Source organism: Paramisgurnus dabryanus, chromosome 5, assembly GCF_030506205.2.
Source record: "Paramisgurnus dabryanus chromosome 5, PD_genome_1.1, whole genome shotgun sequence".
Lineage (NCBI taxonomy): Eukaryota > Metazoa > Chordata > Actinopteri > Cypriniformes > Cobitidae > Paramisgurnus > Paramisgurnus dabryanus.
This window is the reverse complement of record NC_133341.1, coordinates 8,811,201-8,834,084: the sequence shown is the minus strand read 5'-3', so window position 1 is coordinate 8,834,084 and position 22,884 is coordinate 8,811,201. Positions and strand designations below refer to the sequence as shown.

Below are 22,884 nucleotides of genomic sequence, written 5' to 3'. Positions count from 1 at the left end.
CCGTTCGTGAGCTTCGCAGATCACTCACTACGTATGTCTGTTGCTAACAGTGGTTATTTAGATGGATCGTTGAAACCATCGCACTGGCTCACGCCCCTCTATGAGCTATGTCCTATATAGAGCCCACTCTCTGCGAGTTTGGCTTCTTCATGAACTTGGTCTACAGGGGTATCTATATATTTGATATCTGCTACGCGGCCGGCTGGTCTTCGCCGTCTACGTTGTCAGATTTTACAGCTTAGACGTCCCTGCCCTACGAGCGCAGGTTCTCTCGGCTCAATCATGCACGCTCATGCGTTTTATGTGTACACCACGGTGCGCTCAGCGAGCCCACCAACGTTACTCTGAATTTACTTATCTCGCACAGCCGCGGCGCGCTCGGTACCTCGCCGTCTTGTGCTATGTTATGTGCCCCCGGTGCGTTTAAAACCCCACCGTGTGCGCGTCAACAATTTATATGGTGCTTACACATTTGCTTTTTAAGCTGTGAATATGCCGGGTATAGGGCCACACGCAGTGTCTCTCCGGTAAGGCACTTCAGTACGTTGTGTATGCACGGCGTGATGGGATTACGTTCCCCCATAGCGTCAGCTAACTGACGCAATGCGAAGTGAACCGTATTGAAAGGGAACGCTTAGGTTACTCACGTAACCCCGGTTCCCTGAAATAACGGGAACGAAGCATTGCGTCTCTTGCCGTGCTACAAACGTCTACGCAGCGAGTGTTATTCGGCTGCGTGCTTCAGTCGAATATAATGAGCTCCTGACGATTGAACCGCGCTTATATAAGGACGCGTTCCTCCCGCGCGCGGGTTCAAACGTCATTGGTCTGTACTTTGTACAGACGTTAACCAATAGGCTTCAGTCACGGAGTAAACAGGAGTTTCCCCCATAGCGTCAGCTAACTGACGCAATGCTTCGTTCCCGTTATTTCAGGGAACCGGGGTTACGTGAGTAACCTAAGCGTTTCATGTTTTAAACTAATAAAAAATTCTCAAGCATTCCTTTCTTTATAATGTTGTTGCTTTTAATTCTATGTCTCTAACCATCTGTTTAAATAACTAAATTTTTGATTACTCAATGTCAAAACCCTTAATAAACTCTATTCATAAGAGACTTTTCTATAAATATTTAGTTGCCCACAGCAAGCATTTTCTGTGATCCTGAGCGGCTCGAAGTGAGCGTGATAAACCATCAGGTTTGGGAGAAAATCACAGGTCTACCTTGAGCTTGTGCTCCTTGCGATTGACGATGACAGCGGTGATCTGCTGATCCATGAAGAGCAGGATGGTGACCAGCAGGGCAGGTAGAGCAGCTGCCAGATACACCCACCAGGGGTTACCTCCGAACGGTGGCACAAACCAGCCGCGGTGTGGGCTTGTTGGCTTAACATATTAGAGAAGTGTGAGGATCAGAGTTTCAGATTTGTGGTAAAGACACTTGGCAAATGTTAATCTTAAGTGGATTTTAAGAACAGCATCCTTTTAATGGAACGTAACAGTGTGTGATTACTAAATACGATTCAAAACATAACTTGCTCACAATGCTTTAAAGTATAGTTTGCAACGTTTACCAAAAACAAACAAAAAAGGAAAATAATGCTTTTTTATTTGGCTGGAAATAATATGGCCACCTCACTCTATGGCAAAATATGTGCAACAATTTTCAATCATTTCATTTTTGTGATGATCCTGTAAATGTCTGCATATAGGTTTGGAAAAGTGAGGCTAATCGATCATTGATCAATGACATAATTTACATGTTAGGTTAACTACTTCTATCATAGACAGGGCAAGTTTGATACAGTAGGTTGCTTACCTTAAATTCAGTTGGCACTATGAGCTTTGGTGTTTCAACCCCAACAAGAGCATCAACACCACAAAAGATTAAAATGGCCAAAATAATGGCAAAGTCACTTATGAGCTTTCTCACCTGCATAAAAACAGGAACCAACAATTAAATACAGTTGTAGACATGTTGCCTATACAACTGTAGTACAGTTTAGAATTACAGAAATCAGAAAAACAGTCAACAGAAAGACACACACACTAGCAAGCGTGGTTACTTACAGTAGTAGGAAAGTAAGGGCTAGTCTTAAATTTCTTTAGACACATGGAGCAGGTGTAGGTGCCAAAGAAGAGAATGAAGGAGATGAGGGTGATGTCAGGCACAAAGTCACAGGCTTTTCCCACCAACTCCCCTCCATATTTCAGGCATTCCTTCTTTGTCAGGGATGACCAGCTAGCATTTAAACGCTGCATAAATGACACACAAGTTAATTTTAGAAACATGACCACAATATTACATTTATAAAAGTTTTTTATACATTTATGTATTTGTGGCATAATTTGGTTAAACATTCTGATTCAGTTTTTAAAGCAAACATTTAAGTTATTGTAAAACAACAGAAATGCAGCAGTACTGTAGGTACGTTTACATGCAACCAAATAATCTGTTTGTAATTTTATTAATGGTACAATTGGATTGAAAAGCCTTCATGTCAACACATTAATCAATCTGACTGAGGTCGATTTCGATCGTACTGAAAAAGGTGGTATAGTACATATCTGTGATTCGATCATCAGGAGACAAGTGGGCATGTAAACGCCTGAATCGTACATTAGTATTTTCTCAAGCAGATGCAAAAATACCTTGTGCATATGCGCAGAAGAATTGTGCTTAAGTTGACGTCTTATATTTACCTCTTATTTACGTATCACATGATTATCATCTCATAACATGCAATAGCAAGGCAATGGCAGCAAGCATTATGAAGCATTCATGTCTTTCATAACAGTACATAAAGCAATCGAATAGCATTGTCCCTTTCGAAAATTGTGTTTTCTTTGACTGAAAATTCTTAAGAAAAATGTTCTCCAACTCAACTTTGACTTTGTACATTTATTCAGAGATAAAGCATGAACTCGGCGAGAGATCATGCTTTATCTGCGTTGCCAGGTCCTCTGCTTTTTGTGGACCTTAGATTTGGGATGCTTTTAAATTGTTTCAATCAGTTTATTTTATTCTGCGGGGTAAAGATATAATGATTTCGTTCATTAGTTATTGGTATTTGGACTGTGAATAGTCATTGGGATGCTTTTGAGCTAGTTTTGAATGTCCACTGTATCTGGCAACTCTGGCTGTGCGCTTGTGCAGACGTTTGGTTCGGATTATATAGAATGTACATGTAAACGAACATTTTAATCAAATTGCATGTTTAGGCTACATGTAAACTGTACTTATACTACGTTTATAATATTGTACTCTCTGTGATGAGAGGTTTGCTCACTAACCATGTCTATGTAAAGTTATATGCAATCTTTCATCTTTGTCGTGACACTTTAACACCCCTTAACTGTGTGATACACTCTCAGAATAAAGGTACAAGGTAGAAAACTTGTCACTGGCGTACCTAAAATGACACTTTAGTACCTAAAATGTGCATATTGGTACCTTCTTAAAACAAACTCTTGAACCTTTCTTTCTGAGAGTTTACAAGCAAGGATACAATTTTACACCTACAGTTGAAATAACAGACAGGGTTAAACTAAATAATTACAGGTGCTTTAATGCAGGCTTTACAGTTCTGCTTTCAAACCCTTTGCCACTGTTCACCTTTACTCCTCATGCCATAAATATGATCAATCGAGCTTGTATGAAACCCAGAACATTCCTTTAAATCTCAGAGATATTTCTGTTATGAATACAGATGTTTTGCTGTCTTCAGACTCTTACACTGGTCCTGTTATTGTTCAGATTTGAACAAAGGGTATGAAACAAGACCTGTGCTTTATTCAAAAGTCGTCACAAAGATGTTGGCAAGAAATTGAAAATTCATTGATCTCAAACTGACAGAACCATCTGAATGAGACCATTGTCACAAAGACCATTTGTCTATTATTTGGAATAGAAATTGTGTTAGCAGGATGCTCAATTTTTCTAAAGCTAAGTGGTTAAACTCTTTCCCCACAATTGATGTGGTAACTCATCTATTAAAAGAAAACGCTTTCCTGCCAATGACAAGTTTTTCTGGCAATCCATATTTCCACCAAGTGCCGCTCCTACCCAACTCATGAAACCTGGAAGTATTCCCTTAAGGCAAACAGTTCAAACTCCATGTATGTTTTGAGGATCGCTTGTGAATCTGATCTCTATTAAAAACTCCTTCACAAAAATGAATTCTCTCTTTGAAGAAACCTACCCATATTTGAGAGGTGATAAAAAGAAAAAGAAAGGTAGGATGAAACCTTTTTTGAAAGCAGAGGGTCTGTTCTTTCATTTGATATATTGTATGTTTATATATTTAAAAAAAAAAAATTCTAGAAGGCATTCAACTTTTGTTAAAATCATAAAAAATCAGTGGCGGCCCGTGACTGCTCATCCGAGGGGCGCTAAATAAAAATAAGTGTTCGGAGTGTCGTGTGTTGCTTGCGTTTTCAAAATATGTGTTCGTTGCATCATGTGAATCATGTGCATCACGTGTTTTGACAAAATAAGTGCCTGCTGCACACGCGTCAAAACCGTTTATGATAAAAGAGACGCTCACGTTTACAAAATATATGCAAGACACTCCCTTAACAGTAAACTCTGGTTATGCATGATATTACGGTATGCGAGTATCTGGCAAACGCGAGCATTTCTTTTTCATAAACCCTTTAGACGCATCTGCAGCAGGCACTTATTTTGACAAGACATGTTGTACGTACGGGCTCCAATTTAACCTCCTAAGACCGGGATATTGGTTTGTCTTTTTTTCCAGACTTCTACCAGCTATTTTGGGGTTAGGAAGATCCAATAAATATAATAAACAAATTGTTTTCTAAGAACATGAAGCAGTGTATTTGTCCATGTTTGTAGGGATGCTCTGATCAATCGGCCGATAATGCTTGCTATGTTTCTCAATGAATTACGGTGAAATGCCACTACATCCAAAAGCCAGGGGGCGCTCTCGTGCAGAAACTCAAAATGCGCTGTAGACGAAGAACAATACACACGCAGCTGTGATGACACGCAGCTCCATGAAATAGCATAAGGATATATTTATATTGCTTATAATGCTGTTCTTCAAACCTTTTCAGGTATTTTCATGATAATAAAGAATATGTTTAATAATTATGTTTGACGAGTGTTGCTTTTTCAAATGCATGTTATAAACGACTCAAACTAACAGTGATTTTAGATCGACTTACTGATCAAAAGCCGTAGTACATGAAATAGCTGTAATAAGATCGGCTGTCCGATTCAGAAATGTGATGAGGTTAAGGAATAAAATGATAACTATGCCTTTTCTGAATATAAACAGGACAAGGAAGTTTCCTCTAGTGGTTTTTCCTAAGTTTAGCTTTCCATTAGGTAACATCAATGAATCCAACAAGTCTTTTACACATATTTCAGTAACTTAACAGGAATCACTTACTGTATCGGTGTAATTTACAGTCCAGGCTAGTGTTGGATCAAACGGATCAGTATACACATCCGATGTATTAACTGTAAAAAAAAAAGGATTTTAGAAAGAAGTGGCAAGTGATAATTTATGCATCTGGGTGTACAATGTTATGTAAAGAAACTGAAAGTGGGTTATTGATATACATTTTATAAGCATCTGTTGTGTTCCCTACACTATCATTTAACCTATGTTCGTTCTATATATATATAAATATAAAATAAATAAATAAATAAATAAATATAAATATATATATATATATATATATATATATATAATTTATTTATATTATATTTATATATTTATATATTGTACAGTATGTTACAAAAGTGAGTACACCTTTACATTTCAGCAAATATTTGTATATATATATTCTAAAGGGACAATACTATAGAAATGAAATTTGGATATATTTTAGAGTAGTCAATGTGCTGCTTGTATAGTAGCACAGATTTACTGTCCTCTGAAAAGAACTTAACATACAGGCATTAATGTCAAAATAGGTGGCAACAAAGGTGAGTACAGTGATAATAATAATAATAATAATAATAATAATTCCTTACATTTATATAGCGCTTTTCTCAGTACTCAAAGCGCTTTACATATGAATGGGGGAATCTCCTCAACCACCACCAATGTGCAGCATCCACCTGGATAATGCGACGGCAGCCATATTGCGCCAGAACGCTCACCACACACCAGCTTATTAGTGGAGAGGAGACCGTGTGATATAGCCAATTAGTATGAGGGATGATTTGTAGGCCAATGGGCAAGTTTTAGATGTATAACGTTTAACCATGCAAAGCCACATGTCCTATTCATCATGTTAATGTTACAAATTTGTGTATCTCGTATTAGACCACTTAAAATTTGGTGCTTTGCGTACAATTCTCTCATATTAACCACTGGATGTTAAACATGGCACCTCATGGCAACGAACTCTCTGAGGATTTGAGAATTACAATTGTGGCTCTCCACCAAGATGGCCACGGCTATAATCAGTAACAACCTGAAACTGAGTTACAGTACAGTGGCCACGGTCATACAGAGGTTTTCCACTCTGAACAAGACACGCAAAGGGTCGATCAAAGAAGTTGAGTCCTTCTGCTGTGCGTTAGGTGCAGAAGCTAGCTTCAAATAACAGACGGATGAGTGCTGCCAACATTGCTTTACAGGTTGCAGAAAAAGGTCAGATTGTCAGTGCACAGACCATATGCAGCACACTGCAACAATTTGGTTCGCATGGCTTTCACCACACATGCTGGACACCATCTGAGCCAAACAAGTTTATGTTCAAGTTTAGTTTCATCAGACCACAGGACATGGTTCCAGTAATTCATGCTTTTGGTTGATCATTGCGTGTCCTGTTTAGAGTGGAAACAATCTCGAAAAACCTCTGTATGACCGTGGCCACTGTACTGTAACTCAGTTTCAGGTTGTTACTGATTATAGACTTGGCCATCTTTGTAGATACTAAAATTTTTGCTGAAATGTGAGGGGTGTACTCACTTTTGTGACATACTGTAGGCTATATGTTGCCTCCAGTAGCTCAGCTGTAGCACACCCATAAGGTGGCTTGATTCCTACAATCTATATGTTTAAATAAACAGTTAAACTCTTAACACACATGACAGATTTCACAAGCAGATGAGATGAATTCATCCCCTTAAGAGAAAACATCTTATCACACTTGTGGGCGAGTCAGGCACGGTACACGTGCCTTCCAGCATTGACTGCTGTAAATATTCAACACTTCTCTACACTGAAAAAAATGATTCATTGAAGTTAGTCCATTTTTTTAAGGTAAGTGGTTGCAATCAATTTATTTAAGCTACATTTAAACAAAAGTTTAATATTTTATTTTACTTTACTAATCTTTTTTGTTTAAATGTAGCTTAAATAAATTGATTGCAACCACTTACCTTAAAAAAATTTATTAAATTCAACGAATCATTTTTTTCAGTGTATGGCATTAATCTTTAAAGAGTCTCTTTGCTGGGTTTCCCCTAACTAGAACTTATTTCCACACAGCTGTTGTTTCTCTCTGTGACACTGGATTTGAGAAAAGTCAAGGGAGGCTGATGATCAACTAACAGAAAAGAAACCAGCGTGAGAGGATGAGGGCCCTATCCACCAGCCCCTCTGCATACAGTCTCGATTCAGCGCACACCTGGAGGAGATTAACCCTGCACCACATCACGTCCGCATCCGCCCCCCCAGTTTGTTCCTTCATTCCTGCTGAGTCCCACCACCCCGCCACAAACACACCCTCAATACCAAAATAAACAGATCTATCTTTGAAGCAACCACTGCCATCATTTTTAACCTGGGTATAAAACATTACACTGATACAAAGAAGTGGTTTAATTATTATATAGAAACTTTATAAACAATGTTGTACATTTGTACAGTGGTCTTCAATTATGTTGACCATATTGAGGGACAAAATTTACCTGCGTTGCATATGACTGACATGTCTTTTAAAGCCAATAAAAAACTGCATACAAAAAGGATAAAGTACAAACATTGTACCTATACTTTTTGTGTAACACTTTACAATGTGGTAACATTTCTTAACCGAACTTCTTTACTTACTGTAACTAGAAGTTAAACTCATGATCTTTGCATTGCCAACAACATGCAGCATAAGTTGTGCAAAACTAAAGCCCTTTTTACAATCAGTGTATAACCCTGAAAAAATTACTAAAGATCTTAAAATTAAACAGAATTTTTATGCACTTTTCAAGCAGTTTATTTTTTGTCAAAACAACATGATGGTCGATTACTTTGAAAATGCAAACACACGCACACACAAACAGCACACACATTTATAAATCATTTGCAGGATGTAGACCTGGACACCTATTTACAATGGGCTTCAGATCTATTACTGGGAAAATACTGAGGCATATATCCCTATTTAACCTTTGTGCTTCCACTGTTTGTGTGCCAGTGCCATTAAGCAACCTTTTAATTAAAGAATTAAAGGATGGTCAATGTATTTAAGCTTAAAAAGCGCTATATATTCGTGAGTAATCTAAAATTGTCATTTTTTTCTGTTTGCTCAGCACCTATAAGTGTGAGCTAACAAACCTGAAACTAAATAAAGGTTCAGCAGGTTACATCAGTATCTACTTTAAACACCTAACCAAAACACCTTTTGCCAAGTTAAGACTGCACGATTTTAGCCCTGATTTTGACTCGACGACAGGTTTTGAGAAATCGCCGACAAATGCCTGAAATCACAGGTAAATCGATGCTCGTGCACTCGAGTGACAATCATACAGTGTGAATGATCAATGACGCGATCTAAGAGAATTGCCGACAAAGTTCTTCCTATGGTAAAGTCATGCAGTGTGAAACCCCCTGTCGCCAATCCATCATGCAGTCTGAAAACAGCAGCCACTGAACGCTACCCCAGATAGTCATGCAGCCTAAAAAGATCTGTGACCGACTACTTTGAAAATCTTCAGTCTGAACTCAGCATTAGAAAACATGGAGCTAAAGTACCAAGTCTTACCTTCAGTGGGCGCCATACACATGCAGTCATACTGTGTGACATAGTTGACTTTGTAGTCCGAGTTGATTGGGTAATAATGGGATAAATTCAGCATCTTTTTGAAAGCATCGTAGATGAAGATGAAGCTGATGAGAGAGGAGAAGCCCTCCTCTGTAAACCGAGTGAAATACTGCACCAGGAAGCTGGCATCAGTAGCCACGAGGACCAGGCAATAGAAAGCCGACCACAAGCCAATCCATAGACGGAATTCTAGGTAGTCAAAATCGTTTTCCCTGTGGAGGAGATAAGATATTAAATTTATACTGAAATTATGGTAGAACCTCATTTTATAGTCCTGTTCTACATGTAATGTGTATTTGGGCAATTATTACACTGCAAAAAATTACTTTCTTACATAGTTATTTGTCTTGTTTTTAGTACAAATATCTAAAAATTCTTAAGATACGTTTTCTTGATGAGCAAAATGAACTAAGAAAATTAGTCAAATTTTTAGACAAAAAAATATACAATTTAAATGAATGTGTGCTTAAAACAAGCAAAAAATTTTTATAAAAAATCTGCCAATGGGGTAAAAAAAATCCTATTATTATTATTCTTTTTTAATTTAAGAAGACTTTTTTTCTCGGCCCATTGGCAATTTTTTTTTGCTTGTTTTAAGCACAAATACACTTAAATTGTATATTTTTTGTCTAAAAGCTAGACTTATTTTCTTAGGTTATTTTGCTCAAAGAGGAAAAAACATCTTAATTTTTTTTGATATTTGTACTGAAAACAAGACAAAGATACCAAGTAAGAATGTCATTTTTCCAGCAGACAGAGTATTTTGTTGGATAAATACACTGTAAGTATACTGTAAGTGCACATACAACCAAAATTAAAATGTATATATAATGGCTCCCTGACAGCATATCAAAAATAACAATATAGGATAAAACAAGGGTAACTATCTTTATTATCTGTTTGAACATCACAGTTGATGTCAACTAGATCATAAGCATCATGCATGGCTATAAGATGTTTACATTTGCTGGAATTATTCATTCATTTACATGAAAAAAATCTTAAATAATAAAAAGAAAATAATAAAATAAACACCTGCTGAAGTTGAAGAGTAGTCGTTCAAACACTAGCACCGGCCCTGTACTACTGAGGATGGTCAAAGGCTGTCCAGCCAGGAGACAGAAAACAGCTCCAGTCACTGCAGTACCCAGAAAGCTCTCCAGCACACCCTTAACACATGATATAAGAGTCAAAAAGTGTTCTGTCCCTGTAGGAAAGCAAGTGCTAAAGGGAGATGCGTTTAAGGGACCTGTTGTGATAACTGCCATTGCAAGACATCTGACTGCTTTACATATTTAAAACTAGGACTAGTAACATTAGTAGATACTTTTACCTGGTGGTGTATATCTTAATGGACTTTGGTAGTATGCTCTTTAAACATTCAATCAAAGGATGCTAAAACTTTTGATGTTATTCATCGCCATTCATTTAAAGCTACAAGACCCAGCACTGGTGAAGGCCTCAAGGCAGATTTCCTTGACCTTGGCAACACATGATTGCTGAAATATGATTGGATAAAAACTCATAAAAATGCACTACTGGAAGCAGCACAACCATGAGAAAATGAAAAGAAAAGACTATTGCAGTGGTTCTTAACGTTATTCCTCGAGGCCCACTGCCCTGCACATTTTGTATGTCTCCCTTATTTAACACACCTGATTCAAATCATCAGCTCATTAGAAGAGATCTCAATGAACTGAACTGAGTCTGCCAGATAAAAGAGACATACAAAACATGCAGGGCAGTGGGCCTCCAGGAATAACGTTAAGAACCACTGGACTATTGGATATAATTAAATGCACATTAATGTAAAGATATATTAAAACATGTCAGAGAAGACTTTGCGGGCCTTGACAGTCCATCACTGGACTGCGGGACCTTATTTTCCGCACTATAGTCAGGTGCGCCTTATGTGTCAAAATGTAATCATATGAACCAAGAGAAACCATTACCGTCTACAGCCGTGAGAGTCTGCTATGCTGCTCCTGTATTTATGTAATTCAATGGATTTAGTGATGTGAAATGACTTTGGGAACTTGGTGAATTTGATTTGGCTTGTTATGTTAATTTAGCCTATTCAGCCTCTCAGGTATGTTCTGTATTGTGTATCGTGTAAATAACTGTTAATGTTACATTAACATGTACGGACACCTCTTCAGCCTGCTGTTCTGTACTATTGTTTAGTTGAATAACTTGCCTTTTCAGATTAAATTTCTGTTCTTGGGCTTGGATTTTGTGAAATTATTTTCTAAATTAATGCAACTTATAGTCCAGTGCGACTTACGTATGTTTTTCCTCTTCATGACGCATTTTTGACTGATTCAACTTATACTCCGGAGCGACTTATAGTCCAGAAAATACGCTATATTACTTTCAGATACAGTCTTGCTGCACTGCCTGATATGCCGTTATTAAGGATTTTTTGCCAACATTAAAATAAGACAATTATATTACCCAAATTCTCTCGCCATGTATTATACATTTATCACATACTTTGTTTAAATACCGGTTTAGTTGGCAGAATCCATAAGGAGTCTGATAAAAATGCTAATTTACAAGAAAACATGTCAGACGCACTAAGAGGATTTTGCATTTGAGGCTCTTCAATTCTTTCCCTTAATTACGGTTAATAAAACAGTTTGTTTCAGTCCTTCTTTCTGATTGGTCAATAGCTGTGTTTTATGTACCATAGCAGTAAGGTAATCGAGGCTAGTGTTGTATTGTGAATAAGTCATGGTTAAATGGGTCATGCCTAGCAATGTACTGTACATATACAAAAAACATCATATACTTTTTTTTTCAGTAGGCTTTATAATACACACACAAAACACATGACATTCCATAATGCCAACACAAAACTGTCCATAAAATCAAACATTTTATGTTAATTCCTATAACAAGTGTCGTTTGCAAAGTAATTGAAATTAAGTCCATTAGGAGTGTTTTGGGAATGTGAGTGTTTGTTTGAGTTAAAAGAGGTCTGTTTCATAATCTCATACACTTTATTGCTCCTGCGTGGCAGTCTGCATGCAAAATGTCTCTAAATGACCTTTGGATCTCTTTAAATTACACTATATTGTTGCCTGACAAATACTGAAGGGCTCCCATGAGCTTAAACATTGATCATCCTGTGACACTTGCAGTAGACCTTAGAATTCTTTAAGAAAGCTTAACATTTGAACCGTGAGACTTTAACTTACTCACATGACCTGTCAGCGAATCAATTAAAAATGATGGCAGAGAAGAAGGTCCTTTAAATCTACATCAGTTAAAGATTGACTTAGATTCTATTACAGTGTAACCCCTGATTCTTATTCAGGTAAATTAGAGTACAGAGAAACACAACAGAATCACAATGTTGCATTGTTTCCCATGAATTGCAGTTATATCTTCACCTGCATGTTTTCTGTGGCGTCCCCTAGCAGTCCTCCAAATGTGATGGCATTGGTTACCGTTCCCAGGTAGATGAAAAGGATCGCAGACAAAGACTGGATGTGTAGTGCATCATAGAAATCACTTGCAAAGAAAGGTGCTTTTCTTTTAATATCAAGAATAAGGCCTCCACAAAATCTGAAGAAAAAAGGATAAACATTGTGAATTCATATTCTCAGGCTTTTTATCATTCTTATGCCATTAAAGGGGACATTTCTCAAGTCTTTTTTTAGGATGTCAAATAGATTTTTGGTGTCCCAACAGTACATATGTGTAGTTAAGCTCAAAATACCACATAGATAATTTATACTATCATGTTAAAATTGCCAAATTGCTCACAGGTGTGAGCAGAAATTTGCCATTTTTGGTTGTGTCCTTTAAAATGCAAATGAGCTGGTATCTGCATTAAATGACAATGTCGTGGTTGGAAAGTGCAGATTAAGGGGCGGTATTATCCCTTTCTGACATCACAAGGGGAGCCAAATTTTAATGACCCATTTTTCCACATGCTTGCAGAGAATGGTTTACCAAAACAAAGTAAATGGGTTGATCTTTATCACATTTCCTAGGTTGATAGAAGCACTGGGGACCCAATTAAAGCACTGAAACATGGGAAAAGTCAGACTTTCATGATATGTCCCCTTTAAGAGAGGTGGTATTTATTTATTTTCATGAAATTTCTGTGCAGTTTTAACTGTGGTCTAACTGTCTGAGACCACATTGAAAAATTAGTATTTATAATCTAATTTAAACCTATTTAAAACCACCTTTAAGCAATGCTTTATGTAAAACACAGACACTTTATGACAAAGTAAACAAGAAATATTTACAATTTGCATTATTTACAAATCAAGTATTTAATGTTCATGATACTGACCATGTTAACTTTTTTGTACCAATGCACAGATTTTATTGTTTCCACTAAAGCATGTAAGCTTTTTGGAATTTTTTTTTAAGAAGATGGATCATCAGGAGTTCATCGATCTGTGGAGTTCATGCCAGCTCAAATATAGACAAAAATACATGCCAAATACAGAGTATTTACACTAAGTACACTAAGCATCTGTTGGAAAACATTACACTGCCATGCCATGCACTAGTTTTAAACAATAAATATTTTTGATACTTTTGGAGCTTTGGTGTTGCTGATTTTGCATTGTTATACTAAAACATTACACTCTCAAAAATTATTGTTGGTTCAAGTTAATTTAACTTCATCAACAATCCTGGTTAACTAAAAAAAAAAAAAAAAAGTGTAAAAATTGCTGTGTCAACTAATATTTGTTAAGTTGCATTTAAAAAAAATGTAAAAATTGCTGTGTCAACTAATTTTTGTTGAGTTGCATTAACTCATAATTTTAAAGCAACCAGGTAACTAAGTTGAAACAACTTTTTTACAGTGTATTTACACTAGCTCTGCCCACCAACATATGGTTGGACCCCTAAAGTTTTAAAAATATGTGTAGAAGTCAATGGCTTCAGTGGCACAGGCAGTAGAGCGTATAGCTCATGGAACTGACTTTTGAGGTGATGATGCTGGTTTGAATCCACATTTTGCCGACCTCGAAAAGGCATTTTCTTTTCAATTATTTTTTTTTTTAAAAGCCCAGCAAGTGTTAATCAAAGTATTAAAGTATTTATAAGGGTAGGATTAGGGATTGGTGTAGGGAGGGCTTTTATTCTCCCAATAATGCAGAATCTATTTAATCATTTTATTAAATAAAATCTTTTAAACTCTTTTATTATTGGATCCTGTTAGTCAACAAAAATACTGAGGTGAAAACAGTATCTGCTAATATAGATAGTATCCGATTACAACTTACAATTACAATATATATATAAATAATTTTATTTAATAAATAAAACCTATTTACACTGACTGTAAATACAGTAGCATCACTAAGAAAATGCAGATTTTTCCCTTAAATATGTACTAAAACCTAAGAAATTGTCCAATATAATCTATGATGAAAATTCTTTTTTATAGAAACATGCAAATAGAAAAGCAAATAGTAGCAATAGATGTTTCATAGTATATTTATGGTATTACTGGTATAAAGGAGTCACAATCAGTTTGGTCCTAAAAGTGGTACCAGTAGTACAAGGTAATTCTTTGCCAAAGGTCAGGGTGTTTCTTAAACCAACAGTAGGATTGTGCTGTGATGGGAACATTAAATCTAACCATAACAGTTTCTTCGTAGTAAACAGCGCACATGCTGACTTTAATGTTTATTGAATATTAAGACTTTCCTATGAATTTTGAGCAAAGTAACCCTTTCGCCCAAGTTCGGCATAATCTTTTCTTTACGAAAAAACGTACACAAACCTAGGGGCACAGACGTTTCAAAGAAGTGAGATAATGAAAGGCAATAAAAACTCACCTCCCAGTCTTTTTCAGCTCATCGACTACTGCGTGCCCACCGCCCCCATGTCCATCGCTGTGAGGCATGTCTCCATTCATCTGTGTGCTGTCCCCTCCAGCATACATGTTCTTCCTGAACAACATAAAAATTGATTGTGGAACAAGACAGTCAATTTAATTAATGTTCTTACTCTGCGTTCACACCAGACGCGGTGGCAAAAACATGCTATTCACGCATACAGATGTGGCCTTTAAAAATGCGCGTCTCTGAGACCAGAATGCCGCGGAGACTTCCGAAATTCTGCGAGATCCCGCAAAAGGGGGGTTCGGTGGGGGACGCAGGAAATATAAAAACCTGTAGAGGGCAGGCGTGTTTCATGTAGGCCATACTGACGACAATGTGTGTGCTCGACTTCATGCTGAGCGTAGGCTATACTCAGGGGCGAAAATCTCATCTAAATGTTGGGGGGGACAATAAACATAAAATTTTTCAAGAACAATTTTTGAAGGGGACACCAATAATACAGGCAAAATTGTACTTGCAAGGAAATGGGTACAGATAGAAAACGTTTCTCTTTCTCTATGAACGGACGCAAATTTAATTTTAATACATATGAATGCAGAGGTGAAAAGAGTAATACAATTTTCTACTTAAGTAATAGTAAAGTTACTTTAATAATATTTTACTTAAGTAAAAGTAAAGTTACTGGTCTAAAAATCTACTCAAGTAAAAAGTCATTTTAATTTTAAGAGTTACTTTTTTACAGCGGGGAGAGGTTTCTAGTATAGTTCACAAAGGAAGGATATATACATCTCAAACTATGTTTTTAATTGTAAACATCTCTACAATTAAAGTGCAATAACAAATGTTAATAAAATAAAAAGCTTTTTATAACTAAGAAACATTTATGGAATTATTTAATGATTTTTACAGGTGAGTTATGCACTTTTGAAGCAAAAATAATATGAGGTCAGCAGCTAGTAAATACAATCATTATATGAAGGTTGTAATTGATGTATTGCTGGTAACATACATTGTTATTAAACTATATACATAAATGAACATATAATGAGATGAGTGCCATGGCTATACACTATACATCCTTTACACGTTTATTAGCTCCCAGACCTGTGTACCTGATGTCTTTCAATCTATCTCTCTCGCGCTCTCTCTCTCTCTGCAATGTCTAATGATCTGCGCATTCTCGAGGACGTTCTCAAGTTGTTTGACTTGACGCGAAGCTGCTAGACCTCGGAAGATAATGCGCATGTATTAAAAATGCATCGTGCAAATTAGCGGTTAAACACGGTCGGCAATTCTCAAACTCCGTACTCAAGAGCATGAACCCTACCTGAATGAAACAATCGCTTTGCGTCAATGGCCAGGGGTTTCTTTCGTAAGAATTGAATTGAGGGTCTGCATTAGCCTGCGCCTGTCTCGTCCCTCTCCATGGTTCTTTTTGCGCGTTCCCCCGCCCATCAATCAATCATCCGACCGTGGCGCGTCTTTATCACCTTACTTTTTTATTTATTTTTACTCAGTAACGGATATGATTTAACATGTAGCGAAGTAACCAACAATACTTTAAACATACTTAAGTAAAAGTAAAGTACAGATTTTAAAAACTACTCAAAGTAAAAGTACACAAAAAACTCAGTTACAGCAAGGTGAGTAAATGTAATTTGTTACTTTCAGCTCTGCCTCACCTCTGCATGAATGCATAAAAATGTTTTCTTGATCGTTTATCTGCTTCTGTTCTCAGAAAACGAAATATGTTCATGTTTATATGTCAAAATAGTCCAGTTTTAAAACATATGAGGATAAACTGATAAGTGATGGGAAACGTTGTATTGTATATAGCTTATTAACGCGTCGGCTCCGTACACTTCTCTACCACCGGAATGTGTGGTGGTGAGGTAAAAGGGGCGTGGGCAGTGGACCAAACCACTGTGAGGCAAGGGAGGGGGAATCCAAATATTTAAAACGTTTTTTTGTTGTTGCTCCGTTTGCATTTGTATTGTTTCACTTCTTACACAACTAGTTTAAGTATTATAAATCATTAAATTATTTTCAATACACATATTCTAATGATAATTTAGGGGGGACAACCCTCAGATAGGGGGGGTCCTGTCCCCCCCGACCCCCCCGGGATTTCCGCCCATGGCTATACTGTATGATATTGAAGTAACATGACACGGATTATCGATGTTTAGGCGATAGACTTTGATGTCATACAAATGCATGCTTTTTGGCAAACATTTTGTTGGCGAAGTTTTCTTTTGCCAGTTACATAAACAGTCACATATTCTTCATAAAAATCCGACTCAAACGCGCATCATTTGTCTTATTTTTTCCGTGTACTTACAGAAGAGACGTGATGTATGATAATCGAGTCTTATAACAAAATAATTCGCGAAGACCTTTGAAGAGACCGAGCGCATTTACGCAATATCATTAACTAGTTTATCTAATTTTACATTTAGTTCATTTTTGCATCTGAACGTTTTAATAGCTTTAACATGGTTGTGGTGCGCTTTTCTGCATTACTGAACAGTAGGCTACTTTTTATATTATCATGTTTCCCTTTACATGGTATGAAACACGATAAAAAGTATGCATTGGTGTTTAATACATTTCACTGAGAATTTGTATAATATGTTATACTTTTGTACTAAGGAAATAAAATCTTATTGTGAGTGTAAATATTCATAAATTTGAGGAGTTTCTGAGGTGTTTGTCATCGGCAAAATGCGCAGTTTCTTTGTTGCTGATTAAAAACCGTTGGCTATGTGATTGTTTAAAATTGACATTTTTTCTACTTATTATTAATTTATTTTTTGCCTACATTTACTCAAATAATATCAATGTGAAAATATAAGTAAATCATACTTCAAGTTAGGCGTAAAACTTACACATTGTTGATGTCAAATAGAAATAATAATAATTTGAAATATGCAATTATTACAGTTTTAAAAACTTAAATATATTACTCTGACCTTTTTAAATATATTGACTAAAATAATCTGTAAATGTAATACTTATATTATTAAGGCGTATACATCAAATAATATATGTACATTTTACACAAAATATCTGTTCTATTTTTAGTAATTTATTTTCCAACTAAAAAAATCGCATAACTGCATTAAGAGATTTTATTAAGTTACTTTAATCATTTATTTTAGAGATATTTACAAAGCCACTGAATCATTTTTAACAGTGTGTACATTATGACCTTACGGTAGACTATTATTAAATGCATATAAATAAAAATATGTAAAACTAAATAAAAAAGATATCATACACGGACTGTATGTAAGCATACGTTTTCTTGTTCGGTGCACGTGGGTTTAAATGCCGTTTTTCTAAAGAAGAATTTTAAAACTTTATTGGTGGTAGTTGAGAAGAATTCCTTTTTCCATTTCTAAATCATTTTGAGCGCAATATAAATACATCATATTGTTATTCTTATTATATAAGAATACGCAATTTTTACAACATTTTCAACATTTTAACATTTTTTAATAGAAAATATACGTTAAGCATGTTGTGTATATTTCCTAATTACAAGCTTTTGATGAAATTGCACCAAAACTAAACGTGCATAAAAACATAAAAAAGTCATTTAAATAAGCGAAAAATCTTTTTTTATGAGCTCAAAATTTTGAATATAATGTGCTATTGCTGAAAATTGCCCATCTCTAAAGGAGAATATTCATCTTTAAAGTTTAAGAAACAAAAAAGTACTTATAAGCATTCTCAAACATATATATTCTGCAAGCACTCATTTATCCATAATGATGTAATTTATTTTTTAATAACATATTGTCGCTGTCGGGCAAAGATACTCTCTGGACACCAAGACCATGTCTATGGGTTCAAGAATAGCAAAATATTGGCCATTTGAAACTCGAAAGTCATCACTTTATTTTGTCCCATTGTTTTCCATTTTGCGTTTGGTAAAACTCCTGTGCGCGTTGTTCAAATTCATTGAAATTTCGTTCACTTGTAGTTTAGCAAGAATGTATAATACAATTTCAATAATGTTTTTACACTGCACATCGTCTGAGGAAATCCGAAGTTGCGTCGAGGGGAACCAAGCTGACAGCCGCGACAGCCAAGGCCGCCTTAATGCACGGGCTTACCTGGGCTGAAGCCCAGGGGCCTCTCAAGTTCAAGGGCCTCCCAAGTTTGCGTTCATGATGAGCTGAAAAGGTCATATTGTTTTGTAACTTGTCAGGTTTTCTGTCAATCACTCTAATTGCACGTTACATGGCTGCTGATTGGTCCGTTGTAACTTAACGTGAAATAAAATGTCAGACGTAACATATTTTTATTCCGCGTAATGTAATTAAGTGCGCGTTGTCAACTTGACATTCCTGCACGTTAGACTGAGTATGACAGAGAAACAGGAAATAATCCACCAACAAATGAAAGAGTAATTTCTGAAATTTCATAATAAGCACTAGTGAGGTGCAGGTCTCTCTCTTTTTCGTGCGCGCGCTCGCTCGTTCGCTCTCTCTGTGCTCGTGCAGCTGTCTGAGTCTCTGGCATGCTGAAGTCTCTCCAAAAGTGCACAAGAAACTGTGCCGCTAAATTAAGAAAGGAGTTCCCGCACATAATGCTGTTAGATGTTATAAAGTTTAAGTTTACTCGCGTTTATATCAGTGACGCGTGCGCAGCTGGAGCGATGTTTGACGCGACGTTAGCTCACAGTACATACATCTGTTGGTTTAGAAAGACGAGAAAGAGACGCAACGGTAAAGGTGCAAGTCTAAGAAAGTAAAGAGCGACAAGACCATCTCAAATGATCATCCCCTGATAGCACCATTATAATCTCATTATCTAAAGATCTAATATACAGGTATGTTCCCTGTCTGTCTTGTGCATATTCATACTTGGTCGTTTTACACGCTTATGTATGCATTAATAATAAATACAATGCATACTATATCTTCAATAGCCTACAAAATAAATAACTGATTAAAAAAACAAGATTCTGTCTATAAAGACTTATCTTTTGTTATCATTAATGCATTTAACAAGATTCTGTCTATAAAGACTTATCTTTTGTTATCATTAATGCATTTTCACTTTAAATCTAACTTTAACTTATTATATTTTTAAAACTGTGGTGAGCATTAAGTTATGAGTGGCAATTTTCTGCAAATTTGTATATTCCAAAAACTATATAAATATAAAGCTTATAAACATATATACTCTCACACATTTTGGTTTTATTATCACCACATGTTGCTGTGTGTGGTTGTTAAATAAACTGTCTTGTGTTTATGCTCAAGTGGGTTCAGTGATATTAATAACAATATTATGGTATTTTCTGGCTCAAAGAGGGAAAACTCACTGTTGTATGTCTCGAATGAAACTAATGCATTTTGTGATGTAGATTTTCTAGATATTACACTTTTTAAAAAAAATTACACTATAAATCGAGGGGAAGGGGGGCCTACAAAACCTCTTAGCCCCGGGGCCTCACATTAGGTTAAGGCGGCCCTGGCGACAGCAGAGATTGTCACGTACCTAAAAGGGTATTGGAAAAAGCTTGCATCTGACCTGCAGCTATCATTCTGCCAGCGAGAGTCCTCTGATTCTGACCTTGTTCTTTTACTCCTCAGAGTCTAAAACCAGGAGGGCATATTAAGTATTCATTGTATTTTCATTTTAACAGAGCAGCTATGGTTGCGCGTTTCACACACCTCTCCAAACCACGTTGTTAACACTATGCTTGTTCGACTTCATGCGGCGCCGCAAGAACCGACAGCCGGATGACGTCAGAGTACCGCGAGTATGATTCAAGAAATCATATTTCGCCTCGCTCTCGCGATACTGTGACGTCTTCCGGCTATCGATTCTCGGGGCGCCGCATGAAGTCGAACAAGCCTATTGACAGCAGCAAAAGCTACGCATGCGCTTTTAACTTGTAAAACTCAAAGGTGTATGGGTAATGTAGTCTCTGCTCTCGGTGGGACGAATTAGGACGCTTGCATTGTGAAGTGCGCTTTGAAAAGCGGCAGCGCAGCCAAATAATTAAATTAAGCCTCTGATTTAAACAGATGTGCAAATGAGCGTTCTGGTACGCTAGAAGTACGTTCTGGGCGCAGGGAGAGGTGGTGGTACGCTCAAGAGCTATATTTGGAAGTGGCGGTACTGAGTACTGGCGCCTACCGGCCCACATTAAAGCACTGGCGGTAGCAAAGGTAGACGGCCCTTTGAAAAGCAAAAGAAAGCTGATAAAAATGAGAAACCTACACTGAAATAAATTGGAGTAAGATTTAGGCTACTTAACAAAATCTAAACATTTTTTACTCAGAAAATGCTAGTAAATATAAACAAAATTATAAGCAGCTTTAACTTTATTACTTTTTTAATTTTAATTCACTCTTTGTTTTAGCGATGTTTATAAAGATACTATTTTTGCATTTTGATTACCAACTGTTCTACACTGAAAAGAAACTAATGTAATCTTCCTGATTTAATCACGTAAAACACAAGTCTAAACACAAGCACCACTTTTCTGAATGATGATAATCACAAACATCCCAGAGTTTGTAAACCAATTGTTTGTAAAACATATGTAATGCTAACTTTACTTCCATAATCTAATTAATTGTACATGGTTTAGCTGCTTGTTTTAGCAGCTACCAGTGACACAGAGTCAAGAAATTAAAAACCACCCACCCCTAGGTCTGCCAATTCTTTGCCAACCCCCAATGCTAATCGATCACCTCATCAAAGAAAACCGGTTTATCCAGTTTTCACCAGCGTGTTGGGTTTTAATATCAACCCTTGCAGTTTCTTTGTTAAAATGTAATTTAAGCAAATAGGCCTAATACATACGCTGTATGTTATTTTAAATTAATGTTTAGAACTTATAAAATTAAGTGGATATCAGGTAACTTAATTTGACATATGTTGATATAACCTAGGCTCTTAAGTACGCATTCACCATTAGACACACGCATTTCTGTCAGTTCACACGCTCACACACCAAACCTTGTAAGCTATTTATCACGCTGAGAAGTAAAATAGAACTTTTCCTGCTATACAAATTAATAAAGGGGATGCTGGTATACAGAGCATTTCTGTCGAGTTTAGAAGTACATTTTTTAGGTGTGGTCAACTTTACGCAGCGCCACAAGAACCGACAAGCAGATGACATCAGAGTACCACGAGAAATAAAGCGGAGGAGGTTGGTTTTAAATCGCTCTCGCGGTACTCTGATGTCATCCACTCATGTTTGAGTCTGTATCAGATGAAAATACAGATTTTGAGGAACAACTTATTGTTTGGAGATTGTCAATGGACGTTTCTGAGTGGTAGGCTATGTTTGTTTTTCAGTGTAGACCTGCAAAACGCCAAATGCATAAAAATTAATTAATATTGTAATGTCTTAGCATGATATGTTTTCTAAAATGTTTAAAAATGAACAAATCAGTTGTGCGAAACTACACAGAATTTTTTTTTGTTATGAAACATGTTCAATGGTTACAGTGCCTCATGGTGGGGTTGAACCCCTGGTTCAGTTTACCCCATCTGGTTCACTTTGCCCCACAGCCACCGTTCTGGGAAACTGCCTAGCTTAGTAATTCAGGCTAATCTTTAGCTAAATCATTCACATGGTTTTATACATTAGCCTATCACCAATATTTATGGTATGAATATTTAGACAGTGCCGGCGCCAGCCGAGCGCTGATGAGGGGGCGTCTAAAATACCAGAGGGGGCGATCACATGAATGCATATAATTCCCCCAGCTAGAAAATACATAGGTTTGGTACATTAAGTTTTAATGTGTAATAAACAAACATCTCTGTAATACAACCACAAAAACTACAGCTATAGTGAGCAACGTACAGAGCTCTGAACAATACAACAACAACAAAAAAACGCATACCTAACGTTACATATTGGCACAACACTAACGTTACTCATTAGAAGTTCAGACCCAGAGGTAGAAATAAATTTTACGTAATGGTGGGGGGCAGTGTTGGCAAATAGAGTTGATGGTTTTCAGTCCAAAAACGGTCCAAACGCAACATTTTATCAACATT

The 22,884-nt window shown here is 36.6% G+C and overlaps 1 protein-coding gene across 2 annotated transcripts in view; it reads right to left on the bottom strand.

Moving 5' to 3' along the window:
- Positions 1-22,884, bottom strand: part of slc4a4a (solute carrier family 4 member 4a) — a 108,575-nt gene that overhangs the window by 12,944 nt on the left and 72,747 nt on the right. For both annotated transcript variants that reach the window (XM_073814619.1, XM_073814620.1), the window contains exons 11-18: positions 14,836-14,949; positions 12,418-12,592; positions 10,058-10,191; positions 8,963-9,234; positions 5,416-5,486; positions 2,069-2,254; positions 1,818-1,931; positions 1,223-1,384 (exon numbers count right to left, since the gene is read on the bottom strand). In XM_073814619.1, the coding sequence (XP_073670720.1) occupies positions 1,223-1,384; positions 1,818-1,931; positions 2,069-2,254; positions 5,416-5,486; positions 8,963-9,234; positions 10,058-10,191; positions 12,418-12,592; positions 14,836-14,949 (1,228 nt within the window). The remainder of the gene's footprint in view (positions 1-1,222; positions 1,385-1,817; positions 1,932-2,068; positions 2,255-5,415; positions 5,487-8,962; positions 9,235-10,057; positions 10,192-12,417; positions 12,593-14,835; positions 14,950-22,884) is intronic.